We start from the raw sequence: 19,449 nt of genomic DNA on the forward strand, positions 1-19,449 counted from the left end.
TTGACTTCTGAGGTACTGACTGCCAACTCTCCCGGTCCATTACCTGACATGTACAACCACATAACAAAAAACTATTGGGAAATTTGGTTTGCTTCAGGCGGGCCGCTTATACATTTCATTAGAAAGGCACCAGAGAGAAGTTCTACTTACCAACATAGATTAATTATTCATCACTGAATATCACATTCATCCAACCATCCCCACTCCATGATTACTTCTCTATAGACCACAATAACCTCACAGTTCTCTCACAAACACTCCTGTTTCTGCTCATTAGTTTGGCATTTATTCTGTTGTGCAGTTTCTATTTTCAAGCCATACTGCTTTGAGATTTCAATCCTGATGTTTTCACATCTTTCTCAGTTTACCTGAATATTTTCCTTTTGTAAGCTTCCCAGGTTGTTTATACTTGCACCAAACTTTAGACACAGCTAACTGGGAACAGCCAACATCTTTCGCCACACTCTGTGCTGGGTTTTCTTCCTGTTTGGGTATCATAATCCTTTCCATAGAATAGCAAATTACAAGGTTATTCCATAATTCTTTCCTCACCATTGAGTGAACCCATGAATTTTACCAGGGGTACACAGGTATACATGAAAATTCGCATAGTTTGTTTTAAGGAAGTGAAGGCATAACATTACATTTTCAATTTAACAGCACTGGCATAAGGACTTCTAAATGTGAAAGAAAACGATTTATTTATTAAGAACTCAAATTTTCTAGCTTGCATAATATGAGGACGGACAGTATGGATGGGGTTCTTTAGAAATGTACTTTCACTTATACTGATATTAGAGTAACCGTTATATCCTTCTATATTACACATCAACAAGCAGCAGTTCATCAGTCATGCTGCCTGGTTTGCTACGGTTAGCCTTGTTGTCATGTGAGAAGTAAGAAGATCTCACGTATTACAAACACTACAACAGTCGTATAAAAAAATTTACAAGCGGTACAAGAATTACATAAGTTTTTCTTCCTTCTTATGTAAAAAGAAACCTGGTACATGCATTTCTAAAATCTTTTAGAGAATTTCCAGAATGAAATATATATTTACACGCACACGCGCACACACACACGCACGCAAGCACGCGCACACACATCGCATTTGACAGCTGATGGTCAGCTTTTTTTGCCAGAGCAAAGTCCAACAAATGTTTGAATTTTCTTTAGAAACAGTGATGTAGATGCTATTCTTGTTTAAGCGTGGGTTGGCTTCAAGTGCACTGGATGGTGGTTAGGAAAGATATGCAACCCTGCAGCTATCAACCACCACACTTAACTCTTCTAGATCGTGAGGCATTAACCCTTTTAGAGAATCACTATCTACAGCTTTCTCCCCAGGAGCTGAACTGTGGGAGTTTTAAACTAGGATATGCCACAGGTTTGTGCGTTTTCTTTCAAATAAAAAGCACAAGAACAAAGTGGAGGCTTGTCCTGCGTTCTGCAGCTTCATTACAATATGTAATACATTTGTTAGGCCTGGGGCTGGAGTTAAATTGTATCTTTCTGGATTTCTGAGAACTAAGTGCGAGTTAAATCTGCCATATTCCTGGAAGTGCAGACTCCTGGACATTAATGCACAAATACTTATTTTAAAAAAAGCTGCATGGAATTACACCTGGAGCATTCTCCTATTGATTCATAGCATAGTTGGTATATATCTGGGACAAAAATCTCAGCAAGAGGACAAGTTAAATTTTATTTCTGAACACAATCTGCAAGAGAAACCAAAGAAAGACTAAAAAGAAGACTCTTGAGGAAGCAAAACTGGAGCTCAATAAATTACATTATATAGCCAAATGTATGCGGACACCTGTCCAGCACAGCCATGTGTGGGACTTCTTTAACCAGGAAACACACAATTAGCCCAGGTTCATGTTAAAGAACTCAAGTGGCTGGCCCCCTGTCGTCAGTGAGCATCTTTGGATTAATTGGAATGTCACTTTGTGCCAGGCCTCTCTGACCGCTTGTGGGTAAAAATGCACAAATTCACATCCCAAAATCTAACGGAAAGCTTTCCCAGAAAAGTGGAGGCAGTTATAACAGCAAAAGAAAAGAATGCTCAGTGATCAGGAGTCCACATACTTTAGGCCATACAGTGTATTAGTTTTTTTTTTTTGTTCATGGTGGTTCCATGAAATTCTGGAGTAAGAACGGAAGCTTTCAGGATGGATTTGGACTGTAGTTAATGTCAACAGACTGCTACATTGACTCAGGACCACAGTTTGGTTCTGATCATCATCACTGTACCCCGCAAAATCGTAAATCTGCAATAAATGGACATTCGGTGCAACCCAGATGAGGATGGGTTCCCTCTTGAGTATGGTTCCTCTCAAGGTTTCTTCCTGATGCCATCTTGGGGAGTTTTTCCTTTCCACAGTTGCTCATCAGGGACAAACTTACTCATAAAGAACATATTAATTTTCTATAACCACATCATCTGTGTAAAGCTGCTTTGAGACAATGTTCATTGTTAAAAACGCTATACAAATAAAAATGAATTAAATTAAGTAAATTTGTGTTTGTCATCCAGCATTTTCTTGAGCTAAATATATGCAACACTGCAGAGATGTGTAGTCCTACATCCTTGTCTTTTGGCTCATTTTACACCTCACCAATCACAGTGAAATCAGCACATCTTTCTGCCTCGTACCCCACAATGCTTTTGGGATTCAAAACTCATGTGATCATTAAGACAAAGCTTTGCCCACTCACCTACAAAACTCTGCTTCTTTGTCTCCCACAGAGGCGCTGCTCGAACTCCATTAGCCACCAAAGCAAAAAAGGCCTTCTTAACCTGAGACATGAGAGGAAAAAAATAGGTCAGAGCACACTCCAAGAAAGAAAGAAAGGGGTCAAGCTATACTTGTCCATGCATATTTAAGGTACATAATTGGACTGTAAAGAACACTCCCTAATTAGAGGTACACTACAAGCATTTTGGCAACCAAGTAAAGTAAGGAACAGATTGGTAGCACAATTCCTGATGTAGCAGTATTGCATCGTGACAGGCAAAGAGCGCTGTATCCAGCTCGGACACAAAATCCTGCCTGATCGGTCACTATGCCACCTGACTACGTTCTCATGCCGTACATAGACAAACACTGCCAAGTAGCTTAAACAACGCATTATTAGAGTCTTTCCCATTGGGATGTAATTCAATTTAATTCATAGTACGTGTAAAAGGCACTGCTACAATGAATACCTCTCCGTTATGTGTTACATGATAAAGATTCCTCTCAGAAGCCTTTCACTTGGAGCAAAAAGAGAAACATCACCCTCATGACTTTGAATTATGAAAAGGCTATTTGTTTCAAAAGCGATTGGAACTAAGCAATAGTCATTGCAGTTTGGGTCTCTCTTATATAAATCACCAGAACATCTCTTTTTCTCTCCTCGGTTGCTGCTCCAGCATACTCTGACTATTAAACTTGAATTGAGCCACAGTGAGAGGACATAATGAGAAACTCCTGGGCCTCTTCCTCTGATTAATGGAAGGTCCTGGATGAAGGTGGGGGAGTGAACCTCTGCCAGCCAGCACAGCACTGCAGTGAGTCATGTATTCGCTGTGCTGATGCGTTAAAAAACAAATCAGTACTGCAGTGCTTTGGTGGAGCAATACTGCCTGCCTTCACATCGTCAAGTGACCAGTCACTTTCAACTTCCCACTTGTGTCTGTTAAGCTTAATTCACTTTTTATTAGTCACTCACCACTTATAATATTTCTGTATAATATGTATATTGTATTGTAGTCTAAGCTTTACCTTTATTTCAGATGAGTTGTTTACTTCCTTTTTGCACATTAAACATCATTAACATGGTAATGTGATGAGCTATGTCAATCACAGAGTTCATTCGTGACTAATCGCAACTTAATCACTCATTTTTATCTGTTTTAAATGTACCTTAAATGAATACTTTTAAAGCATCTATATGTTGAAACCACAGTGCTCCGGGTGTATTTAAATTTTTTTTGTATTTGAATTACTTGAGGAATCATTTTAGGCCTATTAACCACAGTCGAGTCAAATCTGCCTTTCTTTCATTTTGGGTTTTAGCTGCAGTAACATCTGACTGTTTTTTTCCCCCCAGACTGCCACATAATTATCAGATCTTCATAAATTTGCATAGTATGTTAAAGCCTTCTAAGAGTGTTCAAGCCCTAAATTAGTTACAGTATGTCACAAATGTGCACCCCTTCATCCTCCTACCCAAGATGCAGACATGCTTTTCAAACTGCGAATTTAACCTTACAATCAGACGTGTAAAATTCGGTGAGCTCATTTGCCTTACAAATCCATGCCTTAGTGATGAAAGGCGGTAGGGGGAGGCTGAGGGGCGCTGGTGCATTGCTTTGCTGCACAAGTGACAGTAAAGGCCATTGGAAGCTTAAGAGAAGAGTCAAAGTCTCACTTTTGGGGCCCTAACAAAGAGGGCAAACATGAAAGAGAGCATGCTCCACCCCTGGTTAACATTTGGATCTTTGGAATCGATTGCATCCTTTTCGTCACACTGAAAATTCAAAGAGGCAAGTGTGAAGATAGTTTGGGCAGAGGCTTGTGAGGAGGTCTCGTGTAACAGGACATCATGCTTGTATTAAACGGAGAGAAGACCATATTCTAGAGGATTTTTGTGTTTTGGCTGAGTTTTTGTATTAACATACAGTATAAAACAAATTAAACACGTTTAACAGCATAGAGTCAGCCTTTAGGCAATACAGAAACAATCAGGGCCAAAAATATAATGCAACATAATGGTCAGCAGTTTAATGAGATGTGTACTATTCTCTTCTTATTTACTCTTTGCCCTCTATAGATGCACTATATGGACCAGTTTGCACACACCTGAAAATAAGATTTGTATGTGCCTTCTAAATATCCCATTTTGCATTTAGTCCCCCTTTGCTGTTATAATAACGTCCACTTTTCTAGTAAGATGTTCCACTAGATTACGGAGGGTGGTTCAGGAGATTTCTGCTCATTTAGCCACAAGGGCATTAGTAAAGTTATAAACTAAGTAGTAAGTAATAAAACACATTTAAGTGGTTTTCACACTGGGTACATTTGCTGTGATTACAAACCAGAGTGGTCAAAGTCTATAGAACACCAATGAATTTGAATGCATCTTGCGTCATCAGCAATGTGCATGGAGAACACGATGCACCTCACCGTATACATAGATTTTTATTATTTTGGAAGGACACACAATATAATAATACTATGATAAATTATAGTACTACTAATAAAATAATATATGCCATTATATTAATTATAAAATGATGCAGATGTTTAAGTTGCTTTACTTCTTGAAATCCTGTTGAGTTCACATTCTCAGAAATCACAGCACAGATCCAGTACAAACGAACTCTGGCCACCTACAGGTCTCCTAAGGTTAGGTACCATGTTGTGCTTAACAATTGTTCATGCCAACTCAGAAAACTGCCAGTGTAAAAGCCCTGTTAGTGTTATGAACCTCCAAAAACTTTATATAGCAGCTATATAATTAATATAGCAGAAAAAACTGGCAAGGGCAATAATGTCTAGACTGTCTTGTGGTAAAGTATTACTCACTATAAAAAAAAAAAAGTAAATAAATAAAAATGTTGAAACCCTTATTTAACAAAGGAAAATATATATTGTGAATATAGTGGTGGTTTCTGTGAGTAGATGTTTGTTTAACATTTTAGAAAGTGTCTTGGGTGGCTTTTTTTATTTTATATACAGTGGAACCCGGTTATGTCGCCGGCCTAGGGGATGCCAAAAAGCGTCGAGATAACTGATGATCGAGACAAACGAAAACCAATATGGCGGCAATATATTAACGTGCTTGACATTTCTTTATGTACATTATGTGCGTTAATAAATGAGAATGTGCATACACGTGTTTTTGGAGGTTACGAAGGGTACGTAGCGGGATACGTATACGCGATTACACAGACCGACAAAAACCAAACACATACGATCATGCACAAACAATAACGGACCGCGAGTGTGTGGAGGTGAGGGGCTTAACTAAAAGATGGGATGAGTGAGTGAATGAGAGTCAGGTGTGTGTGATCAGCATGATTACAACGAACTCTGTGCGAGAAGGAACAGGGTGCTTCGGGGAATGCCGCCGCCGAAGGGGGCGTGGCAGGGGGATTCCTGACATAACCGACGTTAAGTGGCAAATTTGCCCCCCTTGTGCTCGAGATATTAGGGTTCGGCGACATAAAAAAATAAAAAAAAATTTAAAATCGACATAACCGATTAAAAAATGCTTAGACAAAGAGAGAATTTGGCGGTTCCACTTCAAAAACGTCGACTTAATAGGGTTGGCGAGTTAACCGAGGTCGAGATAAGTGGGTTCGGCTGTATATATACCCTAACCCTAGATTTATTTTTATTTATTTTTAATTTTTTTTACTATTGACAGCAATGCCGGAGAACTACAGTTACTAAAGAAACAATTTAGAATGAGTATATTAATATAAACCTTGCACTTGGCATTATGGTCTTAAAATATTATTTAAAACATCCATAATTAATCTGAAAATAATCTGAAAACATTTATCCAATGCCCAAGCAACACACGTTCGCCCTTCTTACTTATTTTTTCCCTCACCAACAAAGATGTTTTAACTCTGAACTTTGTAATAGTTTCTGACGCTATGTACCAGTTGTACTCATTTGTTTGAGGAAAGAATAAACAAAAGGTTTCTGATTGACAGAATGTGAAAACAAGCCAAAGGGTCATTATGAACATGTCTTATGTAAAACATGTGCAATGCAATGCAATGCAATGCAATGCAAAAAAAAAAAAAAAAAGCACTTACTTGTAGCATCGTGTCAAACACCACCAGTTTGGAACTAGTGGGGACAATGTCATAGCACTTGTGGGACTTCATAAAGTGCATGTAAATATCGCTTTCAGACTCTTCGACAACTGCAACGAAAACAGACAAAAGGCTCATTGAGTCCTGGATATAAAAAGTTAAAAGAGGCTGCATGTTTAATGTCCATAAACATTGCTTGAATTAAACAGGAGTAAACACAATCAAAAAGCTTTGCCTGTAGCACAGAAATAAGTTATATAAAAAATATTTGTTATTGAATCAAAAACTGAGCAAAATGTGTGTTCATTTAAGCAGAGTTTACACTAAGGTTAAAGTATACACAAATTAATACCAGAGTTTATCCGTAATGGAGGTAAAAGATCATTAAAGTACTATAAATTGGACATTCAACAGCAAGAACGCTGCATTTTAGTCCATATGTATCTGGCATCCTGCTCCATCCACTCGCTCCGTTACCATGCACGGTTTCTACAGTAGCGCTCACACAAGACCTTGGTTTCCTAGGACAAGTCTTTTGCTAGAAGGGGCCTTTTTTAAAGGGGCCATCAAGGCATTTTCCTGTTCAGTCAAGATAATAAAAAAAAAAAAAAAAGCAGAGGCTACTTCGAGGCGCCACTTGATTTCTGGACTGAGCTCTGTGCCATGAAAAGATCTTTATCTTTTGCCACACTGCCAGTTCCTGTCAGTTAGCAAAGTTCTGCTGGCATGGTCCAGAATGACTGACAGTTCTGCTTAGACTCATAGAAATGTGGGCGGGTTTCAACTTGGCAGTTTGTTGCATTTGTAAAAGTTTAATTCTCAACATTTCTTATGGAAAGCATAAGTAATAGCAATATATGAAAGATGGGCAAATCGCTAGGTTAAGTCCCTTGGGAAAGTGGATAATGTATCCAGGATTTATTTTTTTCCATTAATCCTAGCAGATTATACTCACTGGGTTAACATGGTTTAAATATTATTCGTAGAGTAATAGCAAAAGAAAACGATTTCCTATTGAGATTCTTAAAGAAACCTTTTCATTTTATATGACAGCACAATATACACAAATCCTGCCTCTTGCTGCACAACAGGAAGTGAGAACACAGATCAGCTGCTGGTACAAACTATATTTCATAGGCATATTAATTAGCCTAAACAAATGCTAATGTTTACAGGATGTGGAAATGAATAAAATGAGAAACTATTTTGTGCTAAATAAATAAATAAATAATCATCTCACACTAAGGCTCACACACCAGTTACCTCACATTAAAAACATTATCGAGGAAAAATTGACACGTTTTCCTCAAATTTCGTCTTAATGTGTTAATCAAAAACTGCCAGGAGACCGGTATGTGGACAATCGTCTTTTTTTCTCCTGTCACACACACACACACACACACACACACACTACTCAAATGATCCTACCTACAGTGAAGCATGGTGGTGGCAGTATCATGCAATGTAACTGCTTCTTTTTAAACTGGGACAGGGGCTCTAAGAATTGGGGAAAGCTCTCTGACCACTGAAGAAAATTTTTTACCTTTTAGCACAATAACACCACACATCCAAGTCAACAAAAAAAAATAGCTCCAGAAGAAAATCTAAATGAAGATGAAATCTAAATCCTACTAGAAACCTGTGGAATAAAGAGAGCTGTGCACATGAGATCCCCATGCAATCTGATAGATCTGGAGCATTATTACAAGACTGTTGCCAAATGAAGATGTGCCAAGTTGATAGACTCTTCCTCCAAAAGACAGTGTTGTATTACAAGCAAAAGGTTTTTCAACAAAGTAATACAACCAGGATTTTCATTTTCATTTCAATTCACTTTGAATTGGGTTGGCAGCTAAATCACATGGGGGTATGGTTTATCCGAGTTTTTTTTCCTTTTTTTATTTACATTAATAACTGTAATTTTACTCAGGGTATTTTAGAATAAAACCTCAAAGCACAGTCAGGAGATATAAATATGAAAAGATGAAAATTAAGCATGTTGGTACAGTTATGCTGTGTTAATGTGACAATATTTCTTTGTGTTTAGCACAGAACCTTAGGCACAAACTTTAGCTCGAGATGAGCTCAAGCAAGCAAAGCCAATTAACAGCTTCCAGCTGCTGCTCTGAGGTAAACATGTTGGGTAAGCACACCATGGCCTGACTACACAAAGACTGTACAGTATCTTAACCTAATAAAATCTCAGAAAACAAACAAAACAAACAAACAGGCAAAATGCTGATCCTAAAAAAATAACTGCATTTACAATAAAAAAAAAACGCTACTATTCGAATCTTTTAAACAAGCTGATGGCTCATGAAAATCTTCAAAAGAGACCAAACAATTGCCTTCTGAAGTTACTGCAGAGGTATGACGCTTTGGCAAAGTGCCACCAAGCTATTCGAAGCTAAACTGCAAAATTGTCATTAATGTTGTTTGCTACACACTTTAACAGCATTCGAGGGGCACTGTAAGCCTTTCTTTAAGGACACAGCCGCCCACAAAACATCTGTCACGGTACTTTATGTAGGCAGAGGGCACAATATAAAAGTTTGAAAATGCATGCCTCTAAACTTTCGCACAATGATTTCATTAAGAACTGAAAGTGTACTGTTTTGACTTAAAAGGTTGCGGGTCATTGGCTAATCCTCTTCTCCACCAATCCCCAGATAAACCCTTAAGAATGGCTGTTTTGTGCTGCATATCACAAGTGCAATCTTTCATATGGTCTCTGGCCTGTAACAGTTTTCCCCACTAGCGATGCTAGGCGTGTGCGACACTTGATTTGCGAAATTTATTCAGATTAAAATATAATAAATAAGGCAATGGTACACAATCAGTAAGGTAAGAGAAATGAAAATATTTGTAGTTTAAAAGGAGACTAGGACAATTGGGATAATATCAGCTGTGGCAATTGAGAAAAAACTCTGGAAGATGGATTTTTAAGTGATTCTGCAGCAATTAACAGACAACATAAAAACAGCTAACATTCAGGTCCAAACTCTTTCTTCACTTCCAAAACAGCCGAATAAATTGTGGTAATAAATAATAAACATACACTAATGCAAGTAGGTTGAATGTACACTGATGCAATTTTATAAGAAACAACTCGACACATTCTCGATATACTTTTACATAAATGAAGTTGACAGCATGTGAGACCAGTGGAAATGGGTAAGGCATACAGGAAGTGTATTAACATATGTGTTTGAATGTCTGTGCAGATCGTTCCACATTTCACATGTCAATTGACTGTCAAGTTACTAGGGAGAAAATAATCTGCCCTTCCAGCATATTTTTGAGTGATAACATGCTCTCAGAGAGCTTTAGGGCCTGATTACAGAGGTTATGCTAATAGAACAAGACACTGTGGATTAAGGAGACATTACTTCAAGCTGTATTTCTACTTGCAAAACATTCGAGCTAAAACCAACTATATTTTTTATAATTGTTCATTTCACATTTTTAGTGATATGTAGCTATAGGCACCTGTACCCAAACTGGCCACTGGGGGAGTCTTTTTTTTTATTTTTATTTATTTCTTTTGTAAAATAAACTACTCACATTCTTTTCTTTCTGATTTGGGGGCTCATACCACAAAAATGTGCCTTTTAGCCCACTTTCTTAAATGTAAAAAAAACCTGAATGAAACACCTTTGGCAACTAGTCACAAGGCTATTGCCAGGTCAAAAACATGTAAAGATTTGTACACAGCCTCACATCTATCAATTCTAGAGTTCTTCCTCAATGTGTGGAGGAAGCATATAAAAAAAGCCCATTCAAACTATGTATGTTTGTTCTCATCACACAGTGCCTTTGTGCCAAATTGCATACTTCTGCATTTGTCTTTTGTCTTTCCTCTTTAGTTGAGATTCACTAGACAAAGTTTAAACCCCTTAGGAGATTCCTCATTAAACATGATGATCATGTTTGCACTCCACATGGTTCTCAAGAAGATTAAAATATTTCCACACTTGACTTTGAGTTGCTCATCTTCATTAGTACAAGCCTACAAACTCAGTCTTGTTTTCAGCAAGAACCGAGTGACAGAAATGCGCCATATGCTCGCAATGTAATGGAAAAGAAGTCAATGCCTTCGTATGTCTCACAAGTTTCCAGTAAGGAAAGATAAAGAAAAGTCAAAGAACTGAAGTAGATTTTTATGAATTGATGAACCAGTTAGAGAACAAGTACTTGAATAGTCGACTAATTATGCTTATTGATACTTTACACTACTAACCTCTTGGACCTTGCAAGCAAAGCTACGTTCACACGTGCAGCGCCAAAGACCAGAGATCATTCATTTTCAACAAGAGCTGGCAGCTTCCAACAGCAACTGAATGTGGGCATGTCCAGCAATGTGCCAAAAGTTTAGAAAAGTTTACCTTCATGCAGATATGGACCAATCTACCAATAGGTCCTAGGACAGATGAGGCTATGTGCTTTTCATCAAAATTGGAATGCTAGTTGCATCACCTACTAATAAATATGGCAACCAATACTAGGAAAGTCACCAGGAAACTATAGGGATACGTCGATGCATGTGCGAACGTAGCACAAGGAGGCACCTCTATTACCTCTATAAGAGCCATAGTGTCAGGGGAATCGTGAAACATTTTATCCAGCTCTTGGTTGGTACATTATGCTGCTAGTACTTAGCTCCTTATGATGAGTTCTAGCTCGAAGGTTTTTTTGTTATGTGTAAGATGTTATGTTAAACACCAGGATCTCACTCAGCCCGAGTGTGCACAGAAGTATCAGCAAATTAATATTGTTTGTACAGTTTGTACCTCAACTCGAGATACATAAGTGGAAAGGAAGTGCGCTTGTCTCAGTGCTCGCAGATCTGAAGTGCTCTCGCACACGAAAGCTTCGATCACGCTTGTTTTACTGCATTCCATTTGCATATTCCACTGTGTGCACACAATTCTCAGCCCCATGCAAATTTGTAATGATAATTCTCACTGATACTCTTCTATGCACTCAGGCCAGCCACCTCTTCATTTTCAATTTAATTACTGGTTAAATGCCAGAAAATGTTTCAGTAAAACATGGTATCAAATGTTAGCATTGTTGCATTTACGCCCATAACTGATTAAGCACAGTATAAGACTAATACCAGACACCAAGATCAGTTTCGGTGCACTAACTATACTAAACTCTGTATACTGATTAGAAAAGAACGAGAAAAATAACTTCTAAATGATCGACACTAAACAGGGCAAAAATTCACAATTCTAAACCCCTACTAATCCTCAATCAGCAGGATTGCGTCACCTCATTTTCCATCATCATGGTTGTTTGGTTCGGGTTCAACCAACATCCAGGCCATGTTGTCTGTTCACGCGCAATGCACAAAGTGATATACAAAGAATAGAGCACACCACAGAGAAATTTAAGAACCACGTGGAAGGTTTTACACTTAAACAAGTGAATCAAAGGAAGAGTTTTCTTTGGGGAGCAACAAAATTAAATACAGGATTTATTTTCAGACTGCTGAATTAATTAAATAAAAAAAATAAAAATGCATTATAACAACAGCTTACTAAACCCTTTGCCTCCTGAGCAAATCTGAATGATAACATAATAGCCCAGATACATGTGCTCCTTTTCATAATCACAGAGGCTAGCATCCTGTTTGCACAAAGTTATAGCTAGATAACCACTGCTATTTGACACAAAGGTAGAACTGAATGGGCAGCTGATTTTTGTTTACGTCAACACTTTTGTACCCCACATCTTACAGTAACCAATGGAATATAATAACATTTAGCCAGAGAAGGATTCTATCAACCAACAATCAAGCTATTAAAAAATACACTGTATAAGCAAGAGTTTGTGAAGACCTGACTATAAAATGTGTGATTTTTAAACACAATTGCATATTTAGTCCTCATTTGCTTTTACAATACTTTACTTCACTCTTCTGAGATGATGTTCTGCTAGATCTTGGAGTGTCTGAGGAAATTTGTGCTTATTCAGCCACAAAGGTGTTAGCAAGGCAGGTAGTGATGAATGTTCGAGGAGGCCTAGGGTGCAGTCAGCATTCCAATTCATCAGCTGTTCAGTAGAGTTGAGGTCAGAGCTCTATAGACAGCCACTCTATGGACTTCCACTCCAACCCTTATAAACTATATCTTCATAGAGCTTGTTTTGGGCACAGGGGCATGGTCATGCTGAAACAGGTTTGGGTCTCCTCATTTAAGTTCGGGGAAATTTAATGTTACTGCATCTAAGGTCGTCCTGTACAACTATGTGCCTCTAACATTGTGGTGTTGGAAAGATCCATTTATGGCTGGAAAAGTCTAGTTTCCAATACTTTTTTCCATATAGTGAAAGGACATGTTCAACTTCCGTCTGTCTAATTGTGGGATACCTTTTTTAGTGTATTCATGTCCTGCATAACATTTTGGTTTGCTTGGGCATTACATTGCTAATGCAACTGTCTAAATTAAATGAGTGGCTCCATACGGACACTGCACACAGTTGAAAAGCCTGAAAAGTCTATCTTGCAATCCTCTATTACGATTATAGAGTTCGGCAAAAACTGTAAAACTGCAGCAGAACAAAGAAGGTTTGTTGAACTGCAGAGAGGCCAACGATTCCATGGGGTTAGTAACAGATCAACTCAGTAAAAATAGAGGGATGTTAGCGTTCCTGGGAGCTATAAGGTAATAATTCCCTTTACAGTGTACACGTCTAAAAACAAATAGCAGTAAGAAATAAAATATTTTCTTTCATGACCTTTTTTCATCATACTATTAGAGTATAGAGTTGGTACCAAAACAAATCTAATGATTAACTGTTCACTGCCAGGTGTTGTAGATCTTGACCTTTGCCATACGATGTCAAGAACTTGATTGCAGTGTCTTTTTTCACAAGAGATTTGGGGGAAAATAACAACAAGAATAAAAACTTTTTACTGGAACAGCATGGCTCTTAAGAGCCTTGTGTCAAATTCCCCATCAGCTATGTTCACGCAAATCTTTAAGCAAATTAGAGTATACCAAATTAAGTATACCAAAATTAAACCCTATTCAAATCATTTACATGTTCACTATAATGTTTTTGCTAGTTAGTAAGTTTTTCCCCACCAAGTCCTCTAAACTATATTTAATAATATATATCCCACAATTATTTATTAGCATAACACTTCTTTTGGGATCTGCCTGATTCATTCAGACACCCTACCTCTGTTGGGTGTTCTCTTCAATTGGAGACAGCTCTGTGCACCTGAAGATGGTTCCACATAAACCAACATCCATGAAGTTACTGAGCAACTCAAGAACTATGAGGATGGATTTAAAATGTAATTAAACAAACAGTCTTCTACAATGTCCTAGGACTGCAACTTGCATGAACTGCTCTGTATTTAAGTGCCCATCACTGAACAGCACACCTCAACATCGATGGAACTGAAACTGTGCATTCTTCTTCTTCTTCTTCCGGCTTCTCCCATTAGGGGTCGCCACAGCGGATCATCCGTGTCCTCTACATCTGACTCTTTTAAACCAACTACCTGCATGTCCTCCCTCACCACATCCATAAACCTCCTCCTTGGTCTTCCTTTTTTCCTCCTTCCTGGTGGCTCCATCCTTAGCATTCTCCTACTGATATACCCCATGTCCCTCCTCTGCACATGTCCAAACCATCTCAATCTCACCTCCCTCACTTTGTTTTAAAAAACATCCTATATCCGTTGTCCCTCTAATAAACTCATTTCTAATCCTGTCTATTCTCGTCACTCCCAATGAAATCCTCGACATCTTCAGCTCTGCTACCTCCAGCTCCACCTCCTGTCTTTTACTCAATGCCACTGTCTCAAAACCATTTAAATGAGGTCAGGTTCCTTTTAGGGTCTGGTTCCTCTCAAGGTTTCGTCCTCATACTCATCTCATGGAGCTTTTCCTTTCCACCGTCACCACTGGCTTTCACATTAGGGATAAACATGTGTTAAACTTAGAGGCACTAACATAAATTCATATTTCAGAACTTATTTTTGTCTGTAAAGCTGTTGAATGCACTAAAATACAACTGAAGTGAATTATAACTTTCCATAATTTTTTTTTTTTGCGATAGTTCATGAAGTAACAAGCGAACCTTTGAACTAGGATCCTGCTAAAAAAAAATTTCACTTTGTAAGTTTGGGGTCTTTAATTGCCACCAGACCAGAAAGTGCACTAACGGGGCAGCAGAGTGCACAATCCAGAAAATCCTGTTAAAATAACAGGCGTGCCAGGCAGACACACCCACCCATGGAAATGGTGGAGGAAAAAAAAAAATAAATAAAAAAAAAAAAAAAAAAAAAAAATCACCACTCTCAAGGAACATGCATGCTCAAAAACAAGCCCAGGGGAGATTTTAACACCCTACCCCACCCCTCCTCCTACTTTTCCACAAACACTCTGAGCAGTCATGTCTGAAAGCTGAAGTCCTTCTGTGTTTGCACTTGTGGTTTGGTTGGGATTACTTGCGAGTCTTGGTGTCTGCCTATTTGTTTAAACAGGGATTTGACAATGCTTTACACTTTAATGCAAAACAACATGCATTAGGGGGCATGGGTTAGAGAGATCCCCCAAACAAGCAGCGATGCAGTTAAATGCAAGGTGTTATCTCTAAAACAGAGCTAAAAGTTATATTTATGAGCTGCATGACTCTATGCATGAGATGATTTAAACACAGGTTTTCTTCTCTCGTTTAAAAGATATGACACTTTGACCGACCGAGAAGAATGACGCCAAGCGAGGTGACAAGGGGGAAATCCGCATCGCCGGCTCGAACAGGATTTAAAATGTGGTGCACAATACTGTAAAACCCTATAAATACACACGCTGTAGTGTTTTGCACTGCTGTATCGAGGTCATATTAAAGCTCGGGAGAAAGACATAAATAGATGAGGACCTATGCAACATGGCACGCGCTGAGAAGCCGGGAGCCAAGCGGAACGGCGTTTGGGACTTAATATACAAACAAAGATTATGCATTATGTTTTGCAACGCTTACCTTCATCGTCGTGATCAAGTTTCTCCAGCATGCCTTCGGACAAACCGCGAACCTGTGGATGAGAAACAGAAAGGAGGAACCAGGTGAAGAAACGGGCGTCGGTGTGCACGCGGCGCGCCTGTCACTTGCCTCCACGCCGCCGCCGCCGCTTCACCGAAAAGCCGCACGAACCCGACCTCGATTGAGACAAGAAAGCGAGCAAAACGCTCTGGCTAGTTGTGCATGCTATTACGCGTGTGTTCAGTCCACTGCACAGATCCGGCTCTCCTGGAGTAGACCACTCACTCCTGCGTTTCAAGTGAATTATAATCACAGAACCTATCCCCCTCCTCCCCTATCAAGCCGGGTTAAAATGGACTCTTCCAGTATACTGCATTCGCTGGAATGAACCACTAGGTTATTCGCGGGTGGGTTGAATTGTCCCTAGGTTTCTCGGTTTCTCATGCACCAATTCTGTGCTGTTGAAAGGCCGTGGTAATGGATATTATTTAAATGTATTTAGATATTGAATTTTACAACATAAAAAGAATGCAAATATTTGACAACTGATATAGTACTATAAATTAAGCACTCGTTTTGGCATACTAACCCACAGAGTAGTGTGCTCAGAGCTCTCAGAGACACCCACTGTCCACTTAAAAAAAACATCTATGCAAATACACACTCATGCATTTGTTACATTAACCATAAAACCATGCAGATACAGGTCAAGAGCTTTAATACATGTTCAAATCAAGCTTTAGATCAGATTGGTGACTTTGCATACTTTATGGCCCACACAAAGCAGCCTATGGAGTATGCACAGAATGATGGGGAAAACAAAGAACACATCACTATATAGTTCAACATGCAGGCCTGCACATTGGCTGTTTTCTGCTTCTCCCACGGTTCTGTGTAAAATCTAAATTCTCGGCGCTCAACAGTTTCTGAAATACTCAAACAATTATATCTGGCAAAATAGCCAGGCATGCATGTGTAGCACAGGTGTGAACATGCCCGGTGTTTATCTTTGGGGTTCCCTCTAACTGAATAAGACGAGCAATCAGCTGCCAAAAAAAAAACTTAGCTTAGCTTCCAGCTTCTTATTACTTGAATAATTTACTGAATAAATGTTTTCCTAATACATTACTGTTGGTTATTTGTTTTTTGGGTAATTCACAAATTGTTTCCCTTTTACCCACTAATAAGGGTGGTCTACCAGTTTAATCAACTAGTGTGTTTTGGCAACAGGTAGCTGGTCAGACTTAGATGAATTTTTCAGCATGGTGCAATACTCATAGAAGAAAATGTGATTAATCATACATTCAAAGATGCTTTGATTTGCATTATAGCCATGGAACAGATCTAGCTAGGTTTATCATTTGAGTTACACATACTGTAGCTCACATAGGAGCAGGAGATGGTCTCAAAAGGCAAAAGTAGTTTTTAGCAAAGAAATGTGTAAAGTCAGGCACCGATTTCTGTGAAATTGCAATTCTGGCAACGTAGGTCGCGTAGGTTAATGAATTAACTTTTGCAAATGTTTTATGAGTTCTTAATTGTGTATATTTGAAAAACGATGGGAATCGCAGAAATTGTTTTGATCCCATAACATCACAACAATTAACACAATTAAGGTATTTTGCTCATAATGAGCCTTAACCAGATTTCACAAAAATATAGACAAAGAGATAGATAAGTCAATGTGTAACTGGAATGCAGGAACACATGTTTTGCTCATAAACGGGAGTTTAGTTAATGCAGTGTACACATATGTAGCTTGTTTCTTGTCTAAATGAAAAGACTGGCTTTTAATTCCAAAGTTGCTAAAAAGAGAATGTTAGAAAGTCCTGGAAAGCTATGCTCAAGTGTACACAGGCCTATTTTAATTTCAGATGAAGTCTACTTGAAGTAAAAAGAAGTAGGCTTGTAAAAAAAAAAAAAAAAAAAAAAAAAAAAAGGACTTCCGTGTATTAGTTCTATACTAAGATTTCTGCAATTATTATTAACAAGACACAATGACCCGGCCATTTTGGTGTGTTACACTAATTTTAGTGTTAAAATGCAAAACAAACCTATAATTAATTGTTGGAGCAATAAATGAGTAGAAATACCAATAAGTTCTGGGTGGTAAGGCTGGGGAGGTGGTTAAACTTGGGTCACAGAGCATGGAAGACTGAAATAGGCATTCAGTATATTATATAGTTTAAATTTTGTCCAAAGTATTATAATAAGGAGAATCTGTAACTCAAACTCATATATAGTAATATATATTGTGTTTTGCAGGTGACAGCCAACTCTCAAAACTCAGGATTTCTTTGAATACAATGATTATTTTAGGTGTTTGTCATGGCTAAAATCTTTGAATTCCCCACATTCAGTACATTTCAGAGATAAAAATATGCAAATATTAAAAGTACTAAATGTAAAATATTTCAAAGAAATCCTGAGTTATGCTTGAGAGTTGTCTGTCACCTGTAAAACATAATATATATTACTACATATATGCAAAATCTCAAATATTATGAATTATGTAAAAGTCACTGGCTAACGCTTTGTGTCCGGTTACTGTTTGTTTTGTCACAAGTCATTGTTTTGATGCCTAAAAAGCGTTACGGACTTTACTGAAAAGCTTTTTTTATTTACAGGGGCCTAAAAAAGAAAATAACATTTAAGGGAATTTGTTTATTTTTAGTAGGTTTCTGTAATTTTTGAATTTAAACATGTACTGTAATGTAAACTATAACATTTATACAAAAATGTACAACATTTCGTTTCAGGCAGTAATGAATTTTATACCAGCGTGTTCTTGGTTAAAAAAACTAAAACGTCATTTTCATTAGCACAGAAAAGAGGACTTGACACTTTTGGGTTCACAGTAGAATGACAAGCATTTTTTTTTTTTGTTTTGTTTTTTTTTATTAGAGAAAGCGAGTGTGAGGGAGGGGGGTTGGGAGGGAGGGAAAGAGAGAGAGAGAGAGAGAGAGAGAGAGAGAAAGAAAGAAAGAAAGAAAGAAAGAAAGAAAGAAAGAAAGAAAGAAAGAAAGAAAAAAAGATAAGCTAGTAACAGAACAGCTAGTGAGAACAGAAACTAACTTGCCTGTCAGATGTTCTACGACATTAAATATCGTTAGAATGTGCAATGTGTTGTTCAATAACAAATTAAATGTTGTAATCGTTTGATTAACCCCAAACAAAGATTAGTTGCTTCTGATTGATTTACTGATTTTGCATCATCTTGGTTTCATCTGATTGGTCATGATCATGGTCCAGCAAGGGCTCATAAAGCATCCATAGGTTCTCCACATCAATTGGTATTGATTAGGAGAGGGAAATAAAGGAATCTACAAAACATTAAATGTAACATGGAAAACCATGAAGGCCATCATCATCAAGAGAAGAGTAAAGAAGACAAGAATAAATCTTTTCATGGAGGCTGTCAAGAAACCTATAGCAGCATTACAGAAACAGCAGGAATATCTGACAAATATTACTCAATTCCAGCACATAAGATTATTTACATGTTCTCTACAAGACCATGCTCTCTGTGCACAAAAGATTCCTTTGCAAAGAAAGAGCTTTGAAGCATTGGAATAAAACCACTTTTCCAAAACAATTTAATAAAAAAATAGTATACTATATACTGT

At 38.0% G+C, this 19,449-nt stretch overlaps 1 protein-coding gene across 4 annotated transcripts in view; it reads right to left on the reverse strand.

Annotated features, from left to right (window-relative positions):
• prkag2a (protein kinase, AMP-activated, gamma 2 non-catalytic subunit a) overlaps positions 1 to 19,449 on the reverse strand; it is a 93,231-nt gene that overhangs the window by 21,972 nt on the left and 51,810 nt on the right. For all 4 annotated transcript variants that reach the window (XR_014531575.1, XM_083529957.1, XM_083529958.1 and 1 more), the window contains 3 exons: positions 15,824 to 15,875; positions 6,821 to 6,930; positions 2,722 to 2,803 (listed from right to left, as the gene is read on the reverse strand). Coding sequence is in view for 3 of the 4 variants with exons in the window: in XM_083529957.1 (XP_083386083.1) it covers positions 2,722 to 2,803; positions 6,821 to 6,930; positions 15,824 to 15,875 (244 nt within the window). In the remaining variant the exon portion in view is untranslated. The remainder of the gene's footprint in view (positions 1 to 2,721; positions 2,804 to 6,820; positions 6,931 to 15,823; positions 15,876 to 19,449) is intronic.

This window comes from Silurus aristotelis, assembly GCF_946808225.1.
Source record: "Silurus aristotelis genome assembly, chromosome: 25".
NCBI lineage: Eukaryota > Metazoa > Chordata > Actinopteri > Siluriformes > Siluridae > Silurus > Silurus aristotelis.